We start from the raw sequence: 27,215 nt of genomic DNA, 5'->3' as shown, positions 1-27,215 counted from the left end.
GCAACCCAAACCCTCAGTGTAAAAACTTAAATATATTTAAAATATATCATTCCGTGTCAATCTCTATAGAGATTCCCTATAGAGACAGGGGGCATAGTCTCTATATGGAATGGGGTGGGGTTTATTCAGACTATAAAGTCAAGATTAGGTGGTAATGTCTTCAGATCACAATAAATAAAAAGTATCTTTTTTAAAATAGTTCAGGGAACATTCTTAAATAGTTTGTGCATTCCCAGTGCCTCAGACCCACTCCTGAACAAATTCTCCTCAAAGCACTAATTTTCCATCCATGCTACCTGAACTTACTTGGAGTGCTTTATCTTTAAAGATACAGGACCAACTTAAGCCCTGATATAAGTGGGTGCATTGCCATTGGAAGAAAGTGGCCCATACCCTTTTTAGATCTAAATCCTACAGAACTTTGAGATTTTTAATAAAATGTAATTTGTGACCAGCAGGACTAAACAAGAAACAAGATGACTTTAAACATTTCACCAGTTGCATATACATGGCTTCCCGGAGTTAATTCTGAACTTTCCCTCTCATAGGACATGGAAATTTAACTTACAGTATATATATCTGTAAACCAGTCACATATGAAAACAATAACCAAGGAATAAAAAAGTCAATAAGAAGATTTATATACAGCTGCTATTAAACTGGAGGAAAACAAATGATCTGTTGGGGTCAGTTTCTCTGGGAAATCAATTTCAGCAGAGTTTTATTGTCCTCTCTGCTAGACCCTTCATGTTACTTGCTTGCACTTTTAACAGTTGTGAGTGAAGAGGTTTTTACACTTGTGAGCTTAAGCTCCCTGGATCACTGCAGTCCATACAATCTGTTACCTTTTCAACATCCATGTCCCCAGTTGCTACAAAAGTCCACCGAACAATATTGAATGCACAAAGTAAATTTCCCCTAGTAAACTTGCATCTTGTCTGAGTTCCCCTAGTGTTGGGAGTCTGTGCATGTTAACTGCGTAGAGTGGTCAAGAACCAGTCATACAGTATATAGACAAATAATGTTATGGATGTATACATTGCACATGTGTATTGAAAATATACATCCTTCCTTACTCATGAAGGAAAATTAATCTTTCAGTACTCATTCATGATGTACATATGCAATAAGATTGTTATCAAAAAACAAAAAACCTACATTGTGAGAAAGTTAAGGTTGATAATAGATACATCACACCATCAATACAAACATTAGAACACTGATATATGGGGCTTTATCCAACACCCAATGATGCCCGTGGCAGTCTTAACATGGTTTTCAGTGGAAGTTTATTACAAGTCTTAACCTAAACATTTTTCCAACATTCTTTCCTTGAAATCTGTATACATTTTCCTAAGTAAAACATTTTCATTTAGATTACCTTTGAGTTGTGTTAAATGAATGTTTACACAATCCGTTCACAAAATGCCTGTTTTAGCAAACTGTACCGATAAAATTGTCTGTGTTTACATCAGCCCAAAATGCCCCCATTGACAAAGTATATTCAAAACATTCTAGCACTGTATGTTTTTGGCAGCATTTGAAGAAAGTAAAATCCAAATGGCATATTAAGAAATTGATTTTTTTTTATTTGAAGCAGTTCTCCGCTGGTCCTGCTGATAGGACATATCTTTCTTCAGTCTGAAGTTATTCTAGTTATTAAGAATGTTCAGGTTGGAGAGAAATCCTAAAGCTCTATCTTCTTACAGTTATTTGAAGGACCTAAAGACTGATGTTCTCATTCTTTTTTAAAATAGTTTATACTGCCAATTACCTTTGACTGCCTGAATAAGGACCTAAGAAGTTTAAACTTGTCCCCTATTTCCAAGAACAGACTGGAAGCCCCATTCTGAGATTATATGGAAAATGGACAGAACATTTCTTTAGAAAGTAAATTGCTCTGTATTATTCTTTAAACTTCTCTCTGCCCCAAAACATGGAGAATTTAGTTTATCCTTTAAAAACAAACAATCCTTCCCCAAACTAGATAAGCTGTTTCCGTAGGAACTGGAGGTTAATATATATATTTTTTAATGAAATAACATTTGGAACCCTTTTAGAGGGGGCAGCTTAGTAGTTTAAACATCAGGTTTGAAATTCCTGATTTTCCTGGCAAGTTAGGTTCAAGATCCTGGGATAACCAGCTGTAGTTAAGTAATATGCTGTAGACTGAATGTTTCAGATGAAACCAGTACTTTGTGTGGACATTAAAGATCCATAGAATCATAGAACTGGAAGGGACCTCAAGAGGTCATCTAATCCAGGCCGCTGCACTCAAGGCAGGACTAAATTATCTAGACCATCTGTCAAGGTTCCTTCCCCACTCTGAACTCTAGGGTACAGATGTGGGGACCTGCATGAAAGACCCCCTAAGCTTATTCTTACCAGCTTAGGTTAAAAATTTCCTCAAGGTACAAACTTTGCCTTGTCCTTGAATCCTATGCTGCCACCACCAAGCGTGTTAAACAAAGAACAGGGAAAGAACCCGCTTGGAGATGTCTTCCCCCCAAAATATCCCCCCAAGCCGTACACCCCCTTTCCTGGGGAAGGCTTAATAAAAATCCTCACCAATTTGTACAGGTGAACACAGACCCAAACCCTTGGAACTTAAGAACAATAAAAAAGCAATCAGGTTCTTAAAAGAAGACTTTAATTAAAGAAAAAGTAAAAGAATCACCTCTGTAAAAATCAGGATGGTAAATACCTTACAGGGTAATCAGATTCAAAACATAGAGAATCCCTCTAGGCAAAACCTTAAGTTACAAAAAGACACAAAAACAGGAATATACATTCCATTCAGCACAGCTATTTTATCAGCCATTAAACAAAAGAAATCTAATGCATTTCTAGCTAGATTACTTACTAACTTTTTACAGTTCTGAGCTGCATTCCTGATCTGTTCCTGGCAAAAGCATCACACAGACAGACAGACCCTTTGTTCCACCTCCTCCAGCTTTGAAAGTATCTTGTCTCCTCATTGGTCATTTTGGTCAGGTGCCAGTGAGGTTATCTTAGCTTCTTAACCCTTCACAGGTGAAAGGGTTTTGCTTCTGGCCAGGAGAGATTTTATAGCACTGTGGACAGAAAGGTGGTTACCCTTCCCTTTATATTTATGATACCATCCCTGACAGGTGTTTTCCCAACGTGCTCTTAAAAATTTGCAATTTGTCCAACCTAAACCACTCTTGCTGCAATTTAAGCCCATTGCTTGTCCTATCTTCAGAGGTTAAGAAGAACAATTTTTCTCCCTCCTTCTTGTAACAACCTTTTGTGTAACTGAAAACTGTTATGTCCCCTCTCAGTCTTCTCTTCTCCAGACTAAACAAACCCATTTTTTTCATGTTTTCTAGACCTCTAATCATTTTTGTTGCTCTTCTCTGGACTTTCTCCAATTTGTCCACATCTTTCCTGAAATGTGGTGTCCAGAACTGGACACAATACTCCAGTTGAGGCCTTATCAGCACAGAGTAGAACGGAAGAATTACTTCTCATGTCTGGCTTACAACACGCCTGCTGATACATCCCAGAATGATGTTTGCTTTTTTTGCAACTGTGTTACACTGTTGACTCATATTTAGCTTGTGGTCCACTATGACCTCCAGATCCCTTTCTGCAGTACTCCTTCCTAGGCAGTCATTTCCCATTTTGTATGTGTGCAACTGATTGTTCCTTCCTAAATGGAGTACTTTGCATTTGTCCTTATTGAATTTCATCCTATTTATTTCAGGCCATTTCTCCAGTTTGTCCAGAACATTTTGAATTGTAATCCTATCCTCCAAAGCATTTGCAACCCCTCCCAGCTTGGTATCGTCCGCAAACTCTATAGGTGTACTCTCTATGCCATTATCTAAATCATTGGTGAAGATATTGAACAGAACTGGACCCAGAACTGATCCCTGTGGGACCCCACTCGTTATGCCCTTCCAGCTTGACTGTGAACCACTGATAACTACTCTCTGGGAACGATTTTCTAACCAGTTATGCACCCACCTTATAGTAGCTCCATTTAGGTTGTATTTCCCTAGTTTGTTTTTGAGAAGGTCATGTGAGACAGTATCAAAAACCTTATTAAAGTCAAGATACACCACAGCCACTGCATTCCCCTTATCCACAAGGCCTGTTACCCTGTCAAAGAAGTTTGTCTAACTGTATTTTTGCTGTGATTCAAAATTTCGCCTCCCATCTATTCCACACAAGTACCAGTGCATGTACCAGTTAACTGCTATGTATATATAGTTTCTAAGGTTCTTCCAGATCCATAGGATAGAGAGCTGTATACTTATAAATTGCTATTGATAAATGCATAGCAAACGCTTTTCTAATAAACTGGTGTGAGATGTGTTACTTGTAACATCCATAGAGATGTATAAATAAGTTTAAAATAACTAACACACTATTATAAGAAAGCCTTAACACCGCACTGAAGTACATACGATTATTTAGGTTTGTCTCAACAAAACATTATAGTAAATCTTATGTAATTTATTAGAGAAAAACCATTTCTGTTAATCATTTATTAATTATTAATATTTTTGTGAGTGTTAATGGGAAACATTACAGATGGGATACTGGGTTGTATATGCTATTGAAATACAAAAATGACAAATACCATGAATTAGAAGGGCATAAAAATGACTTACAAGGGCATAAAAGCAGCAAGCAGGAGGGGTTGACTTAACAGAGCACTTGCTATACTACAACAGTCCAAAAGGCTGATACTTTGCCTCTAGCAGTGGCCTATACTTATGAAAGTATGGAATTATTCAAGGATACACATTACAAACCAACCCTATATACCTCACTTAATGCTTTTTAACAAGCACAATGAGCTTGTAGATCTGGTCAGTGTAAGTAAAATTAAGTTAGACCCCCCCGCCCCGGGCCCAGAACTCTAGATTCATTAATAGCATAACTACTGCAAGATAAAGGTTTACTTAGATTTGAATGAAAATAGAGTATTTCTGAAATGCAAATGTTGTTAGGGAGTATATTGCAAAGAACGGGGTTGAATATAAAAATACAGTATATAGAGTACATACATTTGTCTGAGGTGGATATATTTTTTCAATGTTCCAGTCCTTTAAAGAATTTAGCAAAATCAAGTATGATTAGAAATGTGGGTTTGATTTATTTATGTATTTATTTATTTAATTTTTATGAGAACAATCTGTCTGGCATTTAGAAATTCTCCTGCAGCACTGGAAATCCAAACATAACAGCACTATGCTAATACTTGGGAATGGATAATAGCTGAAACTAACAAAAAGAAAAGGAGTACTTGTGGCACCTTAGAGACTAACCAATTTATTTGAGCATGAGCTTTCGTGAGCTACAGCTCACTTCATCGGAAGCTCATGCTCAAATAAATTGGTTAGTCTCTAAGGTGCCACAAGTACTCCTTTTCTTCTTGCGAATACAGACTAACAAGGCTGTTACTCTGAAACCTGAAACTAACAAATCTACCAACAGCAAAAATATCATAGTTGCTGAGTTACCTCTCCTAACTGATGATGGCCAATCTTTGAAAGAATGGATCCAGTGAAGTAAATGGAAGCTTTGCCTTAGATTTCAAGATTCCAGGATTTCAGTGCTGGTTTGGAAAAGATTCCAAAAAGTGGTGGTCTGAAGCTTAATTGAAATTTTTTATGTTGGAAATCTCATGAGATCAGGATTTTTACTGTCAGACCTCTAGTACTTCCAGGTTTTGGATGGTGGGTTAGTGGGTGGCATGCTATAGCTTGTCATCCATACTTGTGATTAATGTATCTCAGAAATAAAATTACTGGCAGTGTAAGTTAAATCACATGTACTTTGCATTTTAGATTTTTTATTTTAAAAGGAACACTGTAAAGGAAATGCGATGTATGTAGGAACAATTTGCATCAGGGGAATCCTTACCAAATACTCTCATAAAAAAGGATGTATTCTGCAATATGCTGCTGATTACTATTAACTATGGATACCATGAGACTCCTTGTATGTAATGTATTCCAGTCCTGTAGTATCCTTGCATATGAAAACGTTATCAATGAACTGCTGAGCCTGGTAATAATAATGCTGCAACATTATAACAAATAGGTAGTACCATTATTTGTTTTTTTTTTAATATATCAGATGTATTTTATTGCTTACATTATAGTAGCAGATTGAAAACATCTGCTGTCTTGCCACTAGTCCACCAGTAACAGAAAGTCTCAGCTCACTTTCCTTCAGGCCAGTATGCTTCAAGACATGTGTACCAAGACTATAATCCAGCTGCTGAGTGTTGATACAGGGCCAGGCCTATACTCAGGAGTCTTTTAAATGGAAACAATACCTCCTTGCCAAGGATTAGAACAGTGATAAACTCCATTTGCTTTTTCTCTCTCCCCTACCTTCTTCTCCATACAGCCCCGTCCCCCATCACAATAATTAGGAAAGACCGGACATCCCGAAATAGTGTCTCTCTGTCTTGGCAAGAACCCGAGCAGCCTAACGGCATCATCTTGGACTACGAGGTCAAGTACTACGAAAAGGTGGGAGGAAAGGATTGAAGGGGAGGTGTGTGTAATGAAATCATTTCTTCTTCCCTTCACGAAAGCTGGGAGGATGCACCCATTCACTCACTCTCAGTAGCAACTAAATATTGACACTGTTCAATTTAATAATAATAGGGAGAATACGCTGAGAATCTGAAAAAAGTTGGTAAGTAGAGTTGTGCATCAAATTCATGTCAGAATGCTCCAAAATTAGTGTAGAAATTAAAACAGGTGAAATGTAAAGCAGCCTTTTTCTTCTCAGTTGTGTTTACTCAAATATATTATGTTTCAAATAAGCATGTACTAATGAGCTGGTGTTTCAGTGCAGCATAAACAATATTTTCACAAAAGCGAATTGAGAGGGATTAGATTTCTCTGTTTAGTGTCTTGTTTACAATTTACATCACTCCAGTAATGCACTGTAAAGACTGATAGACCCATTGTGAATGACTGAATTTTGCTAATTAGGGAATAAATGAATGCATGCAAAGGAAGGAAATAAAACTAGGGAAGTGCACCACTAAATATACTTCACTTTATTTTGACAATAGTATTATATTTTAAGTGGTTTGTCGATACCTCGTATATTTTGTAAAGATAATGAAGTCTCAGGGCTTGTCCACACATGCAAATTTATCTGGAATAAAGAAGGGTGTAGATTTAAATCTGAATAACTCTTCCTGATTAACTTCATGTGTGGTCACTCTTATTCCAAAAAAAAGAATACCTTATTCTGAATTAGTTTAATTCAAGTGAATTAAACAAAGGGCTTGTCTCTACAAATACTTAGCTTTTGGCAAGCTGCCTACACAAGTGAATTTTTACCACTTTCCCCCATTATTGACATTGTAAAACCAACACAGCTACGGGAGGAGTACAAAATAAAGCCCCAGTTCCGCAAAGCACTTAAGCATGTTCTTGACTTTAAACATGTGAGTAGTCCCATTGTAGTCAGTGGAAAGATACATGTGCTTAATGTTAAGCACATGCTTAAATTCTTTGCTGAATTGTGGCCTAAAGGTCCAATCCTACAAATCCTTACTTTCACAATTACTCATACATGCAAATAGATCTTCTGAGTCAATATGTCTACTCACTTTTATTAAAAGTTTGCCACTCTAGGTCTTAAGGGTGCCCTATTTTGATGTACAAATATATAGAACCTGAGCATATATTGATATCTTCCAAACCAACTGTCTGGTTATTAAAATTATTTGGGGAGAAAATTTGCAACCTTTTTCCACATGGGTAAACATATGTATATGGTACACAATGGCTGGTCATAATGACTTGCACACTGTTTTGAGAATGTACCCAGAAGTACCATTGATATATATGGCAACTAGGTTTTAATAGCAGTTTCACTAGATTAAGATAGATGTGCCCCCAACAGTGATATTGCCATTTGTGCAGCAGATTAATTTTAAAAAAGAAAAGATAAAGAACAAGAAAGCTGTTTGTGATCTTGAGGGTAGAGAGCAAGCTATATACAGTCGGATTTAAGTCACATTCAAATTCCAGCTCCCTCATTTTTGGGGCTAGGTCAGGTATGCGATGTGAATTTTCTGAGTGTTGTAATATTAGTGTACAGTTTAGATTCTAGATTAAGAGGAAATATTATTGCACTTATATATTGCTTTTGAAGAGGTTTCAACTTCTTTGTTCCTTATGTGTGCTACCCACAACAGTTACATAAGAATTCCTTCTAATACAGTATAAAGACTATGTATATGAAAAAAGAACATAGTCTTCACTCTCACAAATGTTGCCACTAAAAATGTTAAACTTAGCTGAAGTACCGTCAATAAAATATAGATTAAAATTGCACAATTTTCATTGCACATGAAATACTAACAGCAGCAGGATTTTCTCACCATTAAAGATGGTATCAGGTATACTATGAGGAAATGGTTATGTAGAATACACTTTGCGGGTCAAGTTTTTAATTCATCAACATACTGAGTGTTTGGTTGAAGTTCTGCCTGGCAAAGACTCTCTTTTCTTTTTGTATATTCTTGCTGCTTGTGGTGAATAGAGTGCAATATCTCTGAAGTTCTACTTCCTCCCACATGGAAGATAAACTAAGGCTTGTGTGTGGTGTAATGCTGATTTGATTACGATTAACATAAAAATTGACATATAAAACATGTGCAGTTTACCATAAACTAAGATACTATAATATCCACCATATCACAGTTTTGAACATTTATTTACTGAGTAACATTGGGTGGTATTAATGGCTACAGCCATGACCATGTGTTCTCTTCTAAGGTGCATGGATGCATAAGGATATGTTTGCACTGCATAAAAATAACCTAAAATCATATCAAACTGACTATCCATTCAAACTAGATATACACATATCATATGGTATTTGATTTTTTTGTCTGTATATTTAAACATTGAATTAAAAGCTTTATTTTGTTAAGAGGGGCAGAAGTTCCAGATAAAATGAATTACAGATTTCTTTTTCATTCTTAGTCTGAAAGCAAGTGGACCATGAGAGAGGCTTTTGTAGATAATTTTTCAGGGATAAATCTAGTCCAATTTTCACTCACAATGAGTCCTGTTTAAGACCCTGATTCTGGAAGGTACTTTATGTGAGTAGTCTTATTGATGTCAATGAGATCACTCACATGCTTAATGTTTGGTTCATGCTTCGGTACTTTTGTGAATTGGGATTTGAGTCTTTAAGGTGTGTCTACACTTCACATTAAGCTTGGGCTCACACTCGCGTTTGAAACCAAGCCCCCTTCAGTCCACACAAATCAGTTTGACTCAGGTCCTAGGGGAGTAGGGGGTGGAGGGTGGATCAGAGGCCATGTCCCGCTGTGACTTGGGTCCAAGCCCTGACATTTTGCAGTTTGGACGCAGCTCAAGCCGCAGACCTGAGATAGGTCTGCGTAATGCAATATGGACATTTGTACAACTCTGAGACCTGGGCCCAGCAAATATAAAACCAGGTTTCAAATGTGGTATGGACACTCAAGCACAGGCTTGGAAACGGCAGGACCACAAGCTCGGGTCTCACAGACCTGGGTTTACAAAGTCGTGTAAATATGCTCTACGGCAACCCTAGTTAATAGAAGTATTCACGTGAGTAAAATAAATATGCCTTGGCCCTGAGAGTATGTAGGGTAGTTTCCAAGATCAGTATTGATACTTCAGTACTCCATTTAGTACTTTCATGGGTATATATAGTACCTTCCAAACTCATGTTAATGCTCTGTGAACTTTACAGGAAATGCAAAGCTAGGTGAGTATGCCTACTCTCAACACGCACCTGAAATTCAGTTCAGCTGGCAAAACTCAGTGAACCCAGCAGAGTTTTGCTTTGAGTTTGAAGTCTTCCAAGCAATAAAGCAACTTTTGAAACAAACTAAAAAGGAAGTTCACATGAATCTCTGTGATCGAAAGCAGTTGAGTTCCTCACAGCTTCCCATATGTATGGCTTCTGTCCAGGCTTTTCCTGAGGTGGGAACCAGCTGTCATTTTTAGGAAGCCAAAAACACTGTTTTAGCACAGCACAGCCTTAGAACTACAAACAATATAAAGCAGCAAGTGTTTAAATCATTGGACTATATGGTTACAGGTGGGTCTGAGTCATTTTCTTAGCAGAATTAACTTTTTGCAAGGTATAAAATGTGCCCAAACTCACTAAGTTGTCAATTTTTACATACAAAACACTCTGTCATAAAAATAAATAAATAAAACACTAATATAGAGATTAGTGGGAGGGGGGGTTTCTGACACAGTGCTTTTTGTGTGTGTATATGTGTATGTATACACACAAATGTATATATACGCACATATAGATAGCTAGATATGGATATTACACATTATTCTTTGGCAAAGAGGAAAAAGAGTGGATACATCTTACCTCTCTGATTCTTACAGCCCAGAATTCACTCAGGCAAAGCCTCCACTGCCTTTAGAGTGTTTTGGCATGAGAGAGGACTGCAAGATCAGGCCCAGAATTTAAGTGCCATATAGTTCTTATTAACCTGTGTGTAAAACTAAGGTAAAGTTCCTTAGTAGTATTCTTATTGCTATAAAGGTAAAAAATGACTTGTAAAACATATAGCAGTGAAAGCTGAGCCAAAGCTATAGGGCTGCAAGGCACTAAAGGTTTTAAATGGGCTTAAATTGGCTTCTAATTTGGTGCAGTTGGAGTTGCTAGGTTTTATGGGTTTTAAGTAACGTTTTTATTGTCATTTTCATGTAACAGTACAAGTGAATAGTATAGGCGAAGCGATAGCAAAATGTTAAATAAAATGTCTCATAAATAGAATATATAGTACCAGGTAAAAGAATCCCTAATGATTTGAGATTCTTGCTCATCTGCAGATCCATGATGATTTAAATTGCATGGCTGCACAAAGTTTACTTAGTTCGTAATTGTTAGTACTGAAAAAACCTGACAATGCTATCCGGGTAATATTGTAGTAAATACGGTGTTGCTTTAATTGATTTGCAGAACGTTGTGTTTTAATGTAGCAGTTTTCTTTCCCCAAAGCAGGAACAAGAGACAAGTTATACTATTCTGAGAGCGAGAGGCACCAACGTTACCATCAGTGGCCTCAAACCTGATACCACCTACGTCTTCCAAATCCGAGCCCGGACAGCAGCTGGATACGGAACAAACAGCCGCAAGTTTGAGTTTGAAACCAGTCCAGATTGTATGTATTATTTCAAATGACTTTAAGTATTTTCCTGCCCAATAATGGCTAGCTTCGTTCCCTCCCTAGTTTGGTTTAGCATATGTGATTTGTAACTATTTATTATGTGTCTCTTTGGGCACTATTACTTTATAATTTTATAGTTTATCATTAAAATTGAAATATGCTGTGAGGAGTATACTGAAAATAGCACAGGTGATATTTTCTTCCATTCCCTGTCCTATCTTATTCCTGTTTCCAGAATTAATATGATCCTATGCTCGATGGCAGCTCCTGCTGAGAAAGGAAGTCTGATACGGTAACAATAATGTCACAATATTCCAAGCTTGTTGCCTCACTCTGCGAACTGTAAAAAGTCTGTGCTCCAAGAGAATGAGGGTCTCATTTTTCCTCTATTCCCATAAATCAGTGCATAATTCTCCTCATCACCGCAGAGCATAGCTGCTTGCCTTAAGTAGCCATGAGGTGAATTTAGTATAATCAGGAGAAGAAGGATGGTGTTTCACTTAAACCCCAGGGCTGGATTTAGACAATCGAGGTTCTATTCCCATATCTGCCACTAAATTTCTGTGTGACCCTTAAGCAAGTCATTTAATGCTGTGACTCAGTTTTCTCTTTTATAAGGTTGAGACAATACTTATCCACCTGACAGTTGCAATATGAGGCTGTGGTGTTTAGATGTTTAGAACTGGGAGCACTGGCTGTTGGGAGTCTGAAAGGACAGGAAACAGGAAGGGGGCGGGGTTGAGGAGGCTGAGTGAGAGTTACCGAGGGTGCAGCAGCAGCTTGGTAAAGAGGTTTCCACTTTAAAAATAAAGTCTTGTTGAAGTTTGTTTGTACCTTGCCTGGTTGTTACAACAGAGGCTTAATCATTAGCCTTTATGAAACACTTTGAGTATTTTAGATGGAGCTACCATAGAAGTACAACGTTGAGTGATTATTTTATTTGTCCCTTTAGCACTGAAAGAGCTGGTCCTATCTGAAGTTAGAAAGAGCAATTTTAAAGACTTTGAGATGTTTTTAAAAGAAACCCTGAAAGTTATGGTGTCCAGTGTACCTTTCCTGATGTTTCTCCTCTAAGGAAACTTTGGGCCCAGTTTTCAAATAGAGGGTCAGTAACCTGTCCAAATATTACATTTCAATTCTAAGGGCTGGTCTACACTTAAAACGCTGTAGTGGTGCTACTATGCCGATGGCAGCGTTTCTCCTGTTGGTGTAGTTAATCCACCTCCAGGAGGGAAAGTCTATGCTGCAAAATTAAGTTGATCTAAGTTCAGGCAACATACAGCCACTGCAGTAATTTAATTGCTTTTGCATGTCCACATTACGCTTCTTGTGCTGGCGGTACACGTCCTCGCCAGGAGCACTTGCACTGATTTAACTCTTAGTGGGGGCATTGTGGAATGGATTCTGAAAGGCACTGACGCTGCATTGACCTAATTGCATCGACTTAAGTGCCGTGACTCTCATGCAGGTGGAATTAAGTCAGTGCAGTGGACAAGTTACATTGGTGGGAGCTACATTTTCATGTAGACAATTGCAGTGTTAGGTCGATGTAAGGCAGCTTACATCGACCTCACTTTGTAGTGTAAATTAAGGCTGAGAGTCAGTAGCTATGTTGAAGGGAGAACCCCTCCCGTCGACATAGCACTGTCTACACGGTGGGTTAGGTTGGTATCACTGGTTCACTCGGGGGGTGGATTTTTCACACCCCTAAACAACATAGTTATACTGATGTAAGTTTATAGTGTAGACTTGGCCTTAGATCAGTATGTAGGCACACAAGATGTACGTTTAGATGCTGATTCAGCAGAGTACTAAGTATGTATCTCACATTAAAAACAAGTTATTCCATTGAAGTCAATGCCGAATCGAGACCTTAGATACTTAGGCCCCAGTCAAGCAAACATTTATGCACATGCATAACTTTGGTCACATGAGTAATACCAGTTTACCTTTGCACACATGAATAGTCTGCAGTGAGTCACAATGAGACTCTTTGCATGAGCAAAATTACCTATTCGGGGACTTAGAATGCTCTATTTCAGTGCAGCACTCTTCCATGTTTGAAAATTGAACTGCGAATACCCCTTCATTTTTGCTTGGAAAAACACTTTGATCTGCACAACTAGAGATGGGTGTCGGGGAAAAGTAATAAATGGGCTTTATTTGAACATGAAACTTTTTGCCAAATGATTTTCTTTTCTTTTTTTAAAAGAACTGTTCCTTTTTTTTTTTTTACAGTAACTTTAGAAGAAAAGTTTAGCTTGGTTTTCCTTAGCCCAATTGTCAATTTTTGTTTGTCATTTGTCATCTGTTATGTGGCCCTTTCAGGCAATATGGCCATTTTCCACTGATCATTTCCCAGGGTGTTTTGCCTTGCAAGTTTTGACTAGTCAGCTTACTAACGGGGTGGATTTTTTTCAGAAATGATGAATTTCAAATAGTTAAACCCCCGCCTCTCCCCCCCCCCCCAAAAAAAGCTTATTAAAAAAAATCCAGCTGAAAGTTTTGCAAAATAAAATTTCAGTCTGTGAATGGAATGAAAATGCTTTCAGAATGGTCACCCTTCCTGCAGAGTGCAGAGTACCTATTCCAGGCCAATCAATGCATGATATACATGGGAGCAAAGTAGTGCACAGACCTTATACTGGGCCTGTGCACAGGGGAAAATTACACCCTCTGAGCATAAAACAAACATCCAGTGTAAGAAGTTCCAAGAGAAATTAAATTGTTTTTACAGTAATGTAATAACATAATCCAATTTAATGAATTAACTCTTCTCTTGTGGGGTTGTATCCCGCACACTTTTACTCACATAAGTATCCTGACTGAAGTCATTGGCACAGTTAATGTAAGGACTACTGAAATAAGTAAACATTTGCAGGTATGAGCCCTTTATTTGTAGTTGGGGCACTAGAGAAGTTAAGCATGTGCTCGAGCGCTCTGTTAAACTGGGGCCTCTATTCTCTCTGTGTTTTATAGTGACTTTCAAAAGACATTTGTTAGAGCTACCCATCCAAATTTTAGCTCTATCACTGCCTTTGTTCACCCTAGATATTAAAGCTGACATTTTCTCTACTAGGAGCTGCAGGTGCCCACTAACTCTAAAAGTTAGATTGTTTATTTTGGTGCCTAAATATGGATGTAGGTGCCTACACATTGGATTCCAGGTTTGAACATCTGGGCCAGAGACTTCCCCGCTACAGTATGCATGAAATTTTGGGGGGAAAATTTCAGCTCTCTAAATATAATCCTATCCAGCGTTCAGCCATGATTAATTTGCCATACCTGTGAATTTGGAGGTGTGTGTTGTGGGGGGAGGATTCCAAAGGCATAACACAAGATTATACCACAGATACTGTAGTGGTAAATTTTACTTATGGACTTGTAATAAGGATTGAGAGTCTGAGGTTTAAGAAGCATTCTGTTCAGAGACGACAATGTCCTAAAAATAAACACAGAAATTTAGCAAGAAGCCAAATGGTCTTGCACTTGACATGTTTGAATGTTTGAGGTATGTGAGCTGTTTTTTCACCCAGCTCTTATTCTGGGAAATAACTGAGCTCCTTATTTTAAAATCACTTAGTTTCAAATGATTATTGTGGTGACTTTCAGCTTTTAGAATAACGGACAAACCAGGAGTACCTAGGAAAAGTCATTAATGGTAGCAATGATAAGGGGGAAAAGATCACTTCTGTTCATTTTAGGTTGTTTTTAACATGATTAAAATATATACACTTTGAAGATGCCACTGTAAGATAAATAGAAGGAAGCTGACCAATACCTTTGGAGAAAAGATGACAGGCCACAACTATAAATATATATCACCGTAATAGCTATACATTTTATATGGGTAGATATGAAATCTTCCCAAAGTTTGATCACAATTACTAGGCTACCAAGGCCACACAAGCCCTGTTGTATGTCTCTAATCTGTGGAACATGAGGTAGGTCATACCCATAATGCATAGTGACTTCTTTCCATGTGGAGACTGAGCCATCACTGAGGAGTTCTTCCCCATTGAACCTCATAGTGAGTTGCTTCCCTGAATTCGTTTATAGATTCTTACCATCTTGGAGCTCCTTTTCTCCATTTCCCTCTGCTCAACAGCCCACAAACTTGTTGCCCCAATTCTGAAGAGGCATTTTTCCCATCCGGTTTCTTCCCAAATGTAAAATTAGGATAATAATCCCTTGCCTCACAAGGATATTATGGGGCTTAGCTCACCAAAGCCCTTTGAGATCCTCAGCTACAATATCTTATAGAAGTGTAAATAATAATGATAGATATTGACTTGCTTGGACTTCTTCCCTAAAAATGTCATCCTTCCTCGGGAATGACAATCATAGATATTAGCCATGGCAGCTTCCATAACAATAACAACAATAATTATTATCAGCAAAAACCTTTGCAAACTGGCAAGGCAATGAGGGGAAACTTTCCCTGTCTCTCCATATGTTTGTATATAATGAAGAATTACTTAAGAATAGGGCAGGAAGATGTTTTCAAAGTTCAGAACAAAGCAGTGGTTACCTAATTTATTAGCTGCCCAGGGTTTGTATGCTGTAATGTGTTTAATGCCATTTTGTTTTATTTTATTTGCATTATTTTTTAACTTTCCAGCATTCTCCATCTCCAGTGAAAATAGCCAGGTTGTAATGATTGCCATTTCAGCTGCAGTAGCAATTATTCTCCTCACAGTCGTGGTGTACGTCCTGATTGGGAGGTTAGTTCATCATCTGTCTTACACATTTACACCTATTTCCATTTTCCATCATCTGCCATGGGGACTTGATGAGCACAGTCAATCAAATGCTGTCAGGCATTAAAATAGTTGGACTTCATCTTCCCCTCGTGTGCAGCCTCCCAGCTCAGAGCACTGTTGCATACTCTGTAATGAGCCTGCTAACAACAGCAGCACCAATCATATAGTAGTTAAAAAATGCTACAGACACATTCTTAGGCAATTGTAGAACTAAATTGTAGGGGCCAAAAATCAACAAATCCTCTCGTTAGTCAATTTCCTTGAATTCCCTGAGAACATAGCTTGCCTCTGTAGGGTACAGAGAATGTAAATATCATTAAGCTTTCAAACAGCCATTTAATTGTTTGGGGAAACCATTTTATTCTGTTTCCATATGCAATTAGCATATAAACTTGTATATGTTTCTTCATTTTTTCTCTGTTGCTTGTAGATTCTGTGGCTATAACAAATCTAAACATGGTGCTGATGAGAAGAGGCTGCATTTTGGTAACGGACATTGTAAGTTACTGAAGACTTATAATTTCCTGTTTTACTAAGTGAATCCCAAAGACAACTGATGTTTTTCAGGTTAAATAAAAAGGAAACTAATAAACTGAAATGAAATTGGGAGGAGAGATTTTTTTTTTTTTTTTTTTGTGGAGAAGAGTTCTCCCCACTAATTAATCTTTGTTTCAACCTCTTTCCTCCAGGGTCAGATTAGTAATGAACAAAATAGTGTTGGCTGTTCTCAAATGATACATATGATTAATAATACTACATTGATTAAGCTGTGCATTACTGAAATGCGAAGCATAGCTTCAACTGCCTTATTATTAACCACTGGTGAAATCTAAATAACATTTTTTCCTAAGCAAAAAACAAAATCAGTGAATCCTATCTTGACCAACAAAAACAGTTTGCTTGACAAAATTGGTCTGCTAATAAACTTCCATTTGAATTAGGTTCAATTTATTGAAAGAGATTTTGGAGTAGTTTCTGAAGACAGGAAAGTCTACTAAGTGTGCTGTCATTTACAAATTTCACTGTGCTTAAAGAACATGTTCTGTGTAATGTCTTAATGCATGGAAGCCAGCTGACAAGAGTGAAGCATTTAGTTGTGCTCTCTTAGGGCTTGATCCAAAGCCTATTGAAGAGAATGGGAGTCTTTCCATTGATCTCAATAGTCTTTAGATCAGGGCCTTATTTTACAATCACCAAATAGTGATTTATAAAGATACAAGATCTTGCCTGGTCTTAGGCCTGTTTTGGACATGCTTGTAACATCTTAAAGCTAAAAGAAAAGGAGTACTTGTGGCACCTTAGAGACTAACCAATTTATTTGAGCATAAGCTTGAGCTGTAGCTCACGAAAGCTTATGCTCAAATAAATTGATTAGTCTCTAAGGTGCCACAAGTACTCCTTTTCTTTTTGCGAATACAGACTAACACGGCTGTTACTCTGAAACCCATCTTAAAGCTAATTACTCAAGTGTTTAAGATTCTGGCAGAAAAGAACGTGTTTTTTGAAGCCACAATTCATAAACAGTTTCAGTTTCTCATGCACTTAGTCCATTCTGAGAATAAGTGCATAGTCTGTTTTTAAACAGCTTCATCTACAAATGAAGGCCCCTACACAGCACTATAAAGAATATGGTATCTTGTATTTATATTGTGTAGTAAATTGCCATTTAAGGTTATTTTAGTTTATGGCTGAATGGCTTTTCTCTTTATGTACCCTTTTGCACATAGCAGTGACATTACCATCTTCGCAAGACAGTGGTTTGGTGTAGTAGGTAGTAGTATCCCAAGTAAAAATTAAATTACCTTTTCCCACAGTAGAGTTCCCTTGCACTACCTGGAAATTAGAACTGCTTCCTAATTACAGTCACAATGGGGCCTTTGATGCTTGGAAGTTCATATTATACTTTTTGTCTGGAGCCATCTCTTCTCCAATAATCGCACACAGTCACGCTCTCTCTCTCTTTCTGTCTCTGCCTCCTGCCCCATTTCCTGGAACACACAGGCTGTGATATCAGATTGTTTAGTGCTGCATGTTGACAGCTAACAAACTAGGCTAAAACAATCTATATAGTTGTATGTGTCCCATAACATTAATGCTTCATCACTCAAATTTAATTAGGTTATAAAATAAAAACCACCATTAACTAAAAGTGTCATGGACAAATAACAGGTCAGGGTTTGCTCTCCCTACCCCCCCACAATGGAATGTCACAATCACTATTCTTAAACTTGTCAGTGCACTTAAATTCCTGTGGATTATACTGCTTTAAATTTGGCTTTGTCTATCTATGTACTGTGTTCTGAGTAGTGTCATGCTGATCCTGAGGATATGGTGAGAATCCAATAGGTCACGTATTCTGAGTTTTGATAAATTTACTGAGAAATATCCTAAAAGGAGTAACTGATTATACACACATATTATAGCTGTCAGGCTGTTTTTGTGTGTGTGCATGTGGCTGTTGAAACTTTATTTTTTTCTGCTATTTTACAGTCTTACTCAAAGAAACAAAAATTCTCTTGTATTAACTGCGAGAGGATAAAATAACTTCCATGGCTGTCATAAACTTTCTGCATTTTAAATACAGCAGCTGGTCTATTTCAGTCAGTTAATTCTGAATTACTTAAAAAAAAAAAAAAAAAGCTCCAGCCATGAACTATTCCCTGTAGCCTTATTACAAATCCTATAATAGTACCTCAAAGGACAAGAAATGTTTCACCTATTCAGATCCTCTCCCCTTGCCCTCTTTAGCTAGGCCCTTTCTACCTTTTGCTACCCTTAGGGCAGTTCATGCTGGTAAAATGGAAATGTAAATTATTATGTTTGCCCAGAATGAGCTGTAAAGTAGCACAGCTTAACACATGTGCATGTGTTTATTATCTGTTTTTCATGACAGAACCCAGTTACTATACGGGCTGCCCTTAATTATTGGTGTGAAGGGATTATTCTCCTTGCCTCACCATTGACTGATCTTGGGAACCTCTGGGGTCAGCATTAAAAATCAGCAGCCAAACCCCCCATCATGCAGAAGCTTTCAACTGTTATTTTTATTGGGGGTATGAGGGAGCCTGTAACATACATTCAGCTTGGACGGAAAGGAGCATTTACAAGATTTTTTTACCAACAGCAATATACGGCCAATTACTTTTTGTTTTACTTGTGAATGATTCTTTAATCATCAAACCCTTTAGGGAAACACATTCAGCATTTAATAGTATATACACACACAGCCCTTCTGTTCAGAGTATGACTCTTAGTTTGCATTGTTTTAGAGGCAATTAGCGCGGGAACTCATTTTTGTAATTTCTCTGTCAGTTCCAAGGCCAATAAATCTTCTTAAAATTGATGTTTCATAAGCCTTGCAAGATGACATTTGTAATGCCTTAATGTTAAAATAATGCCACATTCTACCTGATGTTGGAAAGGTCTCTTTCCCTCCCCCACCCCTGTTTCCCTCTGCCTCTCCCTCTCTCTCTGCATAACCACTGCAAAGCATATTTTAAATGGAGCACAGGTCAATATTCAACACAATCTGTGGGGCCACACTTGGAAAGGATACTCCTGAGTGTGTAGGTTATTTTACTTGTTGTTAAAGAAACATCTTACTTAAATTGTACAACTGGCCCTGTATTCATTTATCAGACCCAAGCAGGAGCGGCCCATGACTAAGTGGCAGGGGAAGCAGAATAAGGCTATGGCTTTCCTCTAGTATAATTGCCAGAGGCGGGGGGAGAGAGGGAGAGAATCTGGAATGTGTTTCCCCTCCCTCCCGCCCGACTGCTGGAAAGAATAATGAGATCAACTTGTGACTTGCCCCTAAACGCCATACAGTCCCAAGCATTCATTTGATTCTACTGCTCGCCCTGGATGAACAGATAACCACAGACCAGAAAACTGCGGAAGGCAATGATATGATGATGTTGGTGTCAGCATTATTTGTCACTAAAGCTAAATAATCACAACAATCTGCCACTATCCTAATATAGTGCTAATTATTTCCACTGTGTTTAGCTTTTGTTCATGCATTGCATCTTTTAGGATGCATCCAGTTGGAAGTCTGAGGATATTCAGAGGTAAAAGGTTTGAAGTTAGTGTTCTGTAGAATCTTTTTTTTAAAGAACTCTTCATGTTGCACTGCAGTATTATCATATGCATTTGAGGCCTTCCCTCTGGGTGCTACCCCCAAAAATTTAAGTGTAAAGAAGCATCTAAAGAGAGAGAAAACTTGATGATATTGAGCTTTAATATTCAAAAAGCCACCAAGTTTATCAAGTACAGGTGAGTTTAAAAGCATCCTTTCAAACCTGATGGTATCTACATACAAATAAATGCATTAATGACATGAAAAGGTGTATTTGTTTCTGAGTTTCAAGTTCATGCCCATGTTATTAATACCTGAAATCTCAGAAACCTGCAAAAGAAGCTCATTTCACATGTTCAATCTGAGGAAGTAATGGGCCCTTTTATTGCTATAGTGATTTGCTGGGTTCATATCTTGCAGTTTATTCTCTCATTTGGTTTCCTAGGTATGAGTAATTAACACCAAGTAATGTTTTTTCTCTCTTTTTTTTTTAAAGTAAAATTTCCAGGTCTCAGAACTTATGTAGATCCGCATACGTATGAGGACCCCAATCAGGCTGTCCATGAATTTGCCAAGGAACTAGACGCTACCAGTATATCGATTGACAAAGTTGTCGGAGCAGGTAACAGCCATAATTAATGTCAAATTAAAAGACATGAGGTGATTTCCTCAGTATATTACTCTAAATCTTTATGGCCATTTACATTAATGGATTATACCTGGACACATTCTGACAGGTATCGGCAAAGTGTAACTGTAGCGTTCTCTTTTCATAGCAAGAAGCAAACAGTTATTGAGATGAAGTTGAACAGGTTAACAAGCTGACTTTAGTGCATGCTAAAGGTTCTGGATTGCCAATTCTGGACACACACATCTGAGATTTTTCTCCAGAGCAGGCACAGCACAGACAACAATGTGATCCCTTTCCCAAAACTGCACTCCACCCTCTTTTGGAGAAAGCACCATAAAGAGTGAAAGGCTAGTTCAGAGTCCGTGCCCATTCAGTCCTGAGTCTCCTTTAGAATCTGTCACCACGGGAAACAGTGTTAACTGTAAAGGTGTGTTTTGTTATATGGGCACGTGACTATTGGGACTGGACTGATACCTCCAACTTATTTCATACAGGTCACCAAACATCCATCAGACTTCTTTGACCTTTGGTCACTAGTTCGATTTTGGTCACTGGTTTGGATTTGAATTAGTGATTTAGCAGTGAAGGGTTCTCTTCCCCATAACCAATTGTCTGAGCCGTACAGATGCCCATTAATTCTGGTTTTAATAAAAACAAACAGTAAAAATGGGTGGATTTCAGAGCAAGAGTAAAAAATTACTGAATATCTCACTGAATTACATTATCCCTATTGCAATGTAGCATCTAACCCATTGTATGATAGATACTCACTGCTTCATGGAATCTCCTTCCTTAGAAGTTTTTAAGGTCAGGCTTGACAAAGCCCTGGCTGGGATGATTTAATTGGGTATGGGTCCTGCTTTTGAGCAGGGGGTTGGACTAGATGACCTCCTGAGGTCCCTTCCAACCCTGATATTCTATGATTCTATGTACAATGACAGAACATGGTTTGTCATATCAGAAATTTAGCATCTTAGCTTTCCCCCTAAATGAAATCATTTGTGTGAGAATCAGAATCAATTTTTAATCCATTGAAAATTACCAGATATTTTCTGACGATTGATTTTATTACTTCCTTCTGACTTTTTCCCCTAATATTTTACTGTTCTCGTTCAAATTTTGAGGAGATTTGAGAAAGAACAGACTTCTGTTGTATGATGAAAGCTTTGTTAGGATTTTCCTTTTTTAAGAAAAAAGCTAAGCAAGTGCATTCAGTGCACCTCACCACTGCCTCTCCTAAAAGAAACGGTGTGCCTTATTATTATCATTATTATTTTATTATTATGATTATTATTTTGCTGCTGCCAGGGTGAGTGTGAAAAAGTCAGATTATTTTCCACAATGGTGACATTTGTGTTCCCTGGTAGTTTTAATTTTGTCCCACAAGAGTGCACTGTTCTCCATCATCTTTCAACAAAGGCAGTGTTGCAGTGTGCACACTACACACAGATGTGGTAGAGGTAACATGGGGTGGGGGACAGAAAGAGAAAGAGAGATTTAAAAAATCCAAATTCAGGAGCAAATTTTGTTTCTGTTCAGCTGCCCGCAGTCATCCCAGACAACCTTAAGGTTCCTAGCGAATACATTAGGCTCCATGCACCATAGAAATCTTAAAAGCAGAAGATATTCAATTGTATGCCATATATATAGCTCATTGTTATGACTTATTTTTATTATGGTGCATATGGGATTTAACAGTAAACTCAGTTTTTAAAAAAGATATCATATGAAATTGAGGGGGAACAGATTTGATTCAGAGAAGCCTGAAAATAAACGTATTGCAAAGGAGAAGAAAGAGAGACTGTAAAAAAAAAAGAAAAAAGAAATTCCTTTTCTCATTCCACCCCAGTAGAAATGGCAATAAGTTTGGCCCTGAAGAGCTGCAGATCCCTTGAGATCTACACTGATCTCAGAGGAGCTGACAGATGGATGAGTTCTGTGGGGGTCTTGTGCCACGCTGCTACCTCTAGTATCCCTGGTCCCATACTAGCCTCATGGCAGCATGGCTCTAATAGAACCCCAATCCCATGAAATACCCTGGTGGATCTTCTATTAAGCTTGCACTCCCTCCAGCCACATCCCTAGTCTCTTCTCTGTTCCCATATGTGGAGGGGAGCATTCTAGCTTTATTTTAAATGCTATTTGAGGCAATGTCTTGGTGTTTCCCTGCCTGTCAGTCACCTTCTTTACAAATGCGGGTAAGAACAGAGGAGTGAAGTGATAAAGACATTGCATTCAGAAGCAGCAGAACTGACCAGGAATTTCTTCTAAACGTGAAATTAAAAAGTAGACAACAAAGTCTGAGAGGTAATCTTGACATTTTAAAATTAAATTGTTCCACAGGGCTTTAGCCATGGGACTTTAATGGAAGGAGTAGTGAAAGACACTCCTTAACCATGTTACTTTGAAAATATACTCTGGCATGACAAGGAAATATCTCTAGTGGAACCTCAAACAATACATAAGGGATATGAGTTAGAGGCTGAGCATCAGAAAATTCCAGTTAAGCCACCCTTGTTTCAAGTTTTTACCAGATTTGTTCCTTTATTTAAAACAGTTCAATTATTTTTTAAGGCCCTAGTGCAGCCTTAAAAGGGGAGGTAAGCACATGGTAAGAACTTTGTTGAATGAGAATGGAGTTAAGCAAGTGCTTTGCTGAAACAGGGCCTAAGTGTTTGGGTTTCTTTTGAAGACTGCACAGACATTTAGTATAATGTCTTATTAAACAATGCATATCTAACATGCAGAGATTATCAACTTCCTTTTCAGTACAGTTTGCAGCACATTAATAACAGTTTGCAATAAATGTCTCTGAGATTGGTGAGGTTCACAAAGTTTATGGAATTTTCAGCCTTGCTGCCTCCCCAGTCTGTGGTGGAACTGGGATGTCACTGGCCGATCCACACACAGCAGTGGAGTTTTGATTTAAAAGACACCAGAAGAAAGGCAGTAATCAATTTCACAGGCTCATCTACTATTCTTCCCCTGGGTCTAAATTCACAACAAAATGCTGATGCAGTGAACAACCAGTTTAACAGAAACATTTGGTATTCCCTGAGTTGATTTAAATCATGAATTGCCCTTCAATAATATCTATGAGCATTCTACTGACAAAGAGACATGCCAGACTGAAAGACAAAGTAATGTAGACTCTGTGCATGTGGCCTAAGTAGGGAATGATACTGAAACATTTCAGGGAAAACCACTAGAATTCTTTCTTAAAACCTCTCTCACATTATCTCCTTTCTCAGTAGTATGCACAGCCCCATTGCCTTCTAAACTGAGATAGTGACCACTCTTATTTTCAGCTGGAATCCAGTCCATTTTTCTCAGGTGGGTACCACTAAGTGGATACAGAGCAATGGTGCATAGAAGAAAGGTGTGGTATAATTGTTTTAGTTGGCTTGTCAGTATGGGTGTTGGTTAGCTGGTCTCTCACAGTGTCCATCCTGTACTGTATGCTTAGAGACCAAAGGCTGATCCAGTTAGAACACCCCAGGAGCCTTGTTACACTCTATTCAAGGATTAACTTGTTTTTCTTGGCAGCTCAGAAAACATAACAGTGTTTACATGAAAGCCAACAAAATTGTTTTATGTAGGTAAACTCAATATTCACAGATGAAGCAGTCAGCCAAGTCGGGTCTACCATCTGACTGGTATGTGATCTGATTTTCAAAGATGTTGAGTGCCTTGCAGCTCCTATTGGCTTCAATTAGATTTGTGAGTGCTCAGCACTTCTGAAAATCAGGTCAATAGGATTTTCAAACTGGGTCTGAAATAAGAATATTGTACTTTTATAAATAATCTTAATTCATCTTACGTCCAAATTGCATAAGTTGGTGCTAAATGGTACAGAGAGATGTAGGACATCAAGTATAACCTTTTTCTTCACAAAAAAATCAAACAAACATCAAATAAACCGCTCACTCGTGACTCTGGTCAAAGATGAAGGATGGAATGCCTGAATGCCCAGCTTCTGAAACCATAAATACAAGTCCTATTGGCAGTGACCAAACAGTAGTTGTAAGAGACTAGCTTGTTATAGCTTTGCAGATCATTAAAGCATAAAGAAAAGCAAATACAAAGCTGGGACATCACAAGATTTATTGCACTTTTTTTTATTCTTGTTGTTGTTTTAAAGCCATGCTTTGGTCTTCCTCTCACAGAGTGTTCTAACAGTATTGAGCTGAGGGTAATAGCTGAACTGAAGCGCTGTTTGCTCTTAATAAAGCATACTGACAGTTTTAGCTTGCAGAGCATGGGGTGGGAGGTTAATCAGGAAGTTTTGTGGTTTCTGTAAGTTCTGGAACAGAATTTAGCACTCCACAGAACTCAGAAATGATTTAAAACAATATTTTCTCAACCTGTAGGTGGCTTTGCAATATGTAGGTAGAGATAACGTAGAGAATGTGGGTATAATCTAATGTATATTATTATTATAGTGTACACCAATGTATGTAGAGATATTTCCACACACCATTTCATTCCACCTTAATTTACTTTGATTTTTATGCTATTAATGGTATAACAAGTTCCTAGCTAGAGGACTGGATAGTACAGAGATTGGTGATGTGATACGAAGTCTTTTGCTTCTGGGTTGTTGGTTCAAATTCAATCCAGAGTAGTGCTGATGAAAAATTGTTGCCCTATGATACATGTATGTTGGCGTATGTCATTTAAATTGGTGACCTCTGTTAATTTACAACGAGGCAGTCTTATGTGTAAAAAAAAAAACAAAAACAAAAACAAAGAAGTCTCATTTGGCACCATTGTTCACAATCTCAGAAGACAAGGCAAGGATTTAGTGGATGTGGAGAATGACGACCCTCCTCACCCTAGAGTTGATAGCTCCAAGATAGGGTGGAGGCACACTGATGGGTAGATGTGGAGGAACTAGCATTGTCAATCCAGCAAGCATGCTTCTCTGAGCACTAAACCTATTAAAACCAATGCACAAGATAAAGGGTGGACTTCAGAATATTTTATTCCCACACTTCTCAGTCATTTTAGTGTTCAGCAACATTGCTTACCAACTCCTTGATGTTAGAATGAATCACTGTGTTATAAAGTGCTTTTGTCGTCCATAGGTTTAGATCATCCTAATTCACATTAGATTGTTACATTGTAACTAGTAAGAAGTTAATGTATGAACAATTGCTCTTAACATGCTATATCATTCACATAAATGAACAAAATTCCTGATTAGTCTGAAAATGAACTAGTACAGATTCAAATCCATAGCTTTTGTTCCTTTCCAAGCCAAACTTTTCTACACAAGAACTTCTGACTATGATATTTAGGGGACAGCATTCCATTTAAATCTAAAGCATTTTCAGGAAGAGAGCTGACCAGGTGATTATTAATATAGAGTGGACAATAAAAAAAAAAGCCCCATGCATCTGTGGCCTATGGGAGAAAAAAGTCTTTGTAATTCCATTATTGTCTGTTCAACAAAATGTTTTCTATATCTTTTAACTAAACCACCCGGGGGAAGTCACATGCACTTACTACCACAATCATAAACTGTAAAAGAGTGGTCACCTATATACCTAATGTGCAATTTATGCATATTTATCAATTTTCGCTACATTTTTCATTATGTTCTTTATATTGCATAGAAAAAAGATTAATATTGGAACTTTGATACTGTATGCACCGTTCATTATATTATGTGAAATATTCCTGTGAAATATTTGGATTCTAGATTACTGAGAGTCAAAATCCGCTGCCATAGCAGCTTTTCTTTATGTTGTTAAAAGTGTCCTGGTTCAATTGTTTTATGGTTTTTATATTCATTAAGTAGATGCAGAATTTTAGTAAAGCATGAGTGAGATTATAACCTAGCAATTTGTCCACACATTTTGTGTTTGTCAAAGTGGAACATGAAAGAATTTTTTTGGAGGGGATCCTGCATTATAAATTCGTCCTTTTTTGCTGATATGCACTGAACAAAGTTGATCCAGGAAATTATGCATAAAAATATTCAGAAAATATCTACCGTTTTCCATCTTATGATCCAAAAGCACTTTATGAAGGACTCAGTCCTGCAAACACTATCAAGTGTGGTGTTTATTGCCATGGTAGTCTCATAGAAGTCACATTTTGAGTGTTTGCAAGATCAGGTCCTTACTGATTAATATTACAAAGGGCCTGTCTGCATGGGAAGGCTGCACAATTCGACCTTCCTTTTTTCTGGCAGATACTGCCAGGTTTCCATTCTCAAATTGTCTTATAGTGGTTTATCTTACCACTTACACTGAAATAATTAAACTGCTTTGAAATCGGCTTAACTCTATATTGGTCAGAATTATGTCCATTCAAGGTCCATGCAGATGCATCACTGCTTTGCTTATAACTATACCAGTTCAGTTTGTCCTCCTGCGGCTGTCCTACACTGCATCAGTTCGCACCTGAAGTGAACTCTCTGCTCTCATTGTTCTGGGGCCATCAGGACCTGTGAAATAGCTTAGTGACATTAACACAATTTTACAGACGGAGAACTGAGGCATGGAAAAGTTAAGTGACTGCCTGAGAGTCTCA

General features: G+C 37.8%; 1 protein-coding gene across 3 annotated transcripts in view; it reads left to right on the top strand.

The window, feature by feature from the left end:
- Positions 1 to 27,215, top strand: part of EPHA3 (EPH receptor A3) — a 300,525-nt gene that overhangs the window by 221,069 nt on the left and 52,241 nt on the right. For 2 of the 3 annotated variants that reach the window (XM_084638603.1, XM_084638605.1), the window contains exons 6-10: positions 6,391 to 6,515; positions 11,035 to 11,197; positions 15,825 to 15,927; positions 16,397 to 16,464; positions 20,541 to 20,666. In XM_084638603.1, the coding sequence (XP_084494729.1) occupies positions 6,391 to 6,515; positions 11,035 to 11,197; positions 15,825 to 15,927; positions 16,397 to 16,464; positions 20,541 to 20,666 (585 nt within the window). The remainder of the gene's footprint in view (positions 1 to 6,390; positions 6,516 to 11,034; positions 11,198 to 15,824; positions 15,928 to 16,396; positions 16,465 to 20,540; positions 20,667 to 27,215) is intronic. The other variant, XM_084638604.1, reaches the window with a different exon arrangement.

The sequence above is a fragment of the Lepidochelys olivacea genome (genome assembly GCF_965140295.1).
Source record: "Lepidochelys olivacea isolate rLepOli2 genome assembly, chromosome: 1".
In the NCBI taxonomy this organism is placed as follows: Eukaryota; Metazoa; Chordata; order Testudines; family Cheloniidae; genus Lepidochelys; species Lepidochelys olivacea.
Note: the sequence above shows the minus strand (reverse complement) of the source record. Positions and strands in the feature narration are given on the sequence as shown.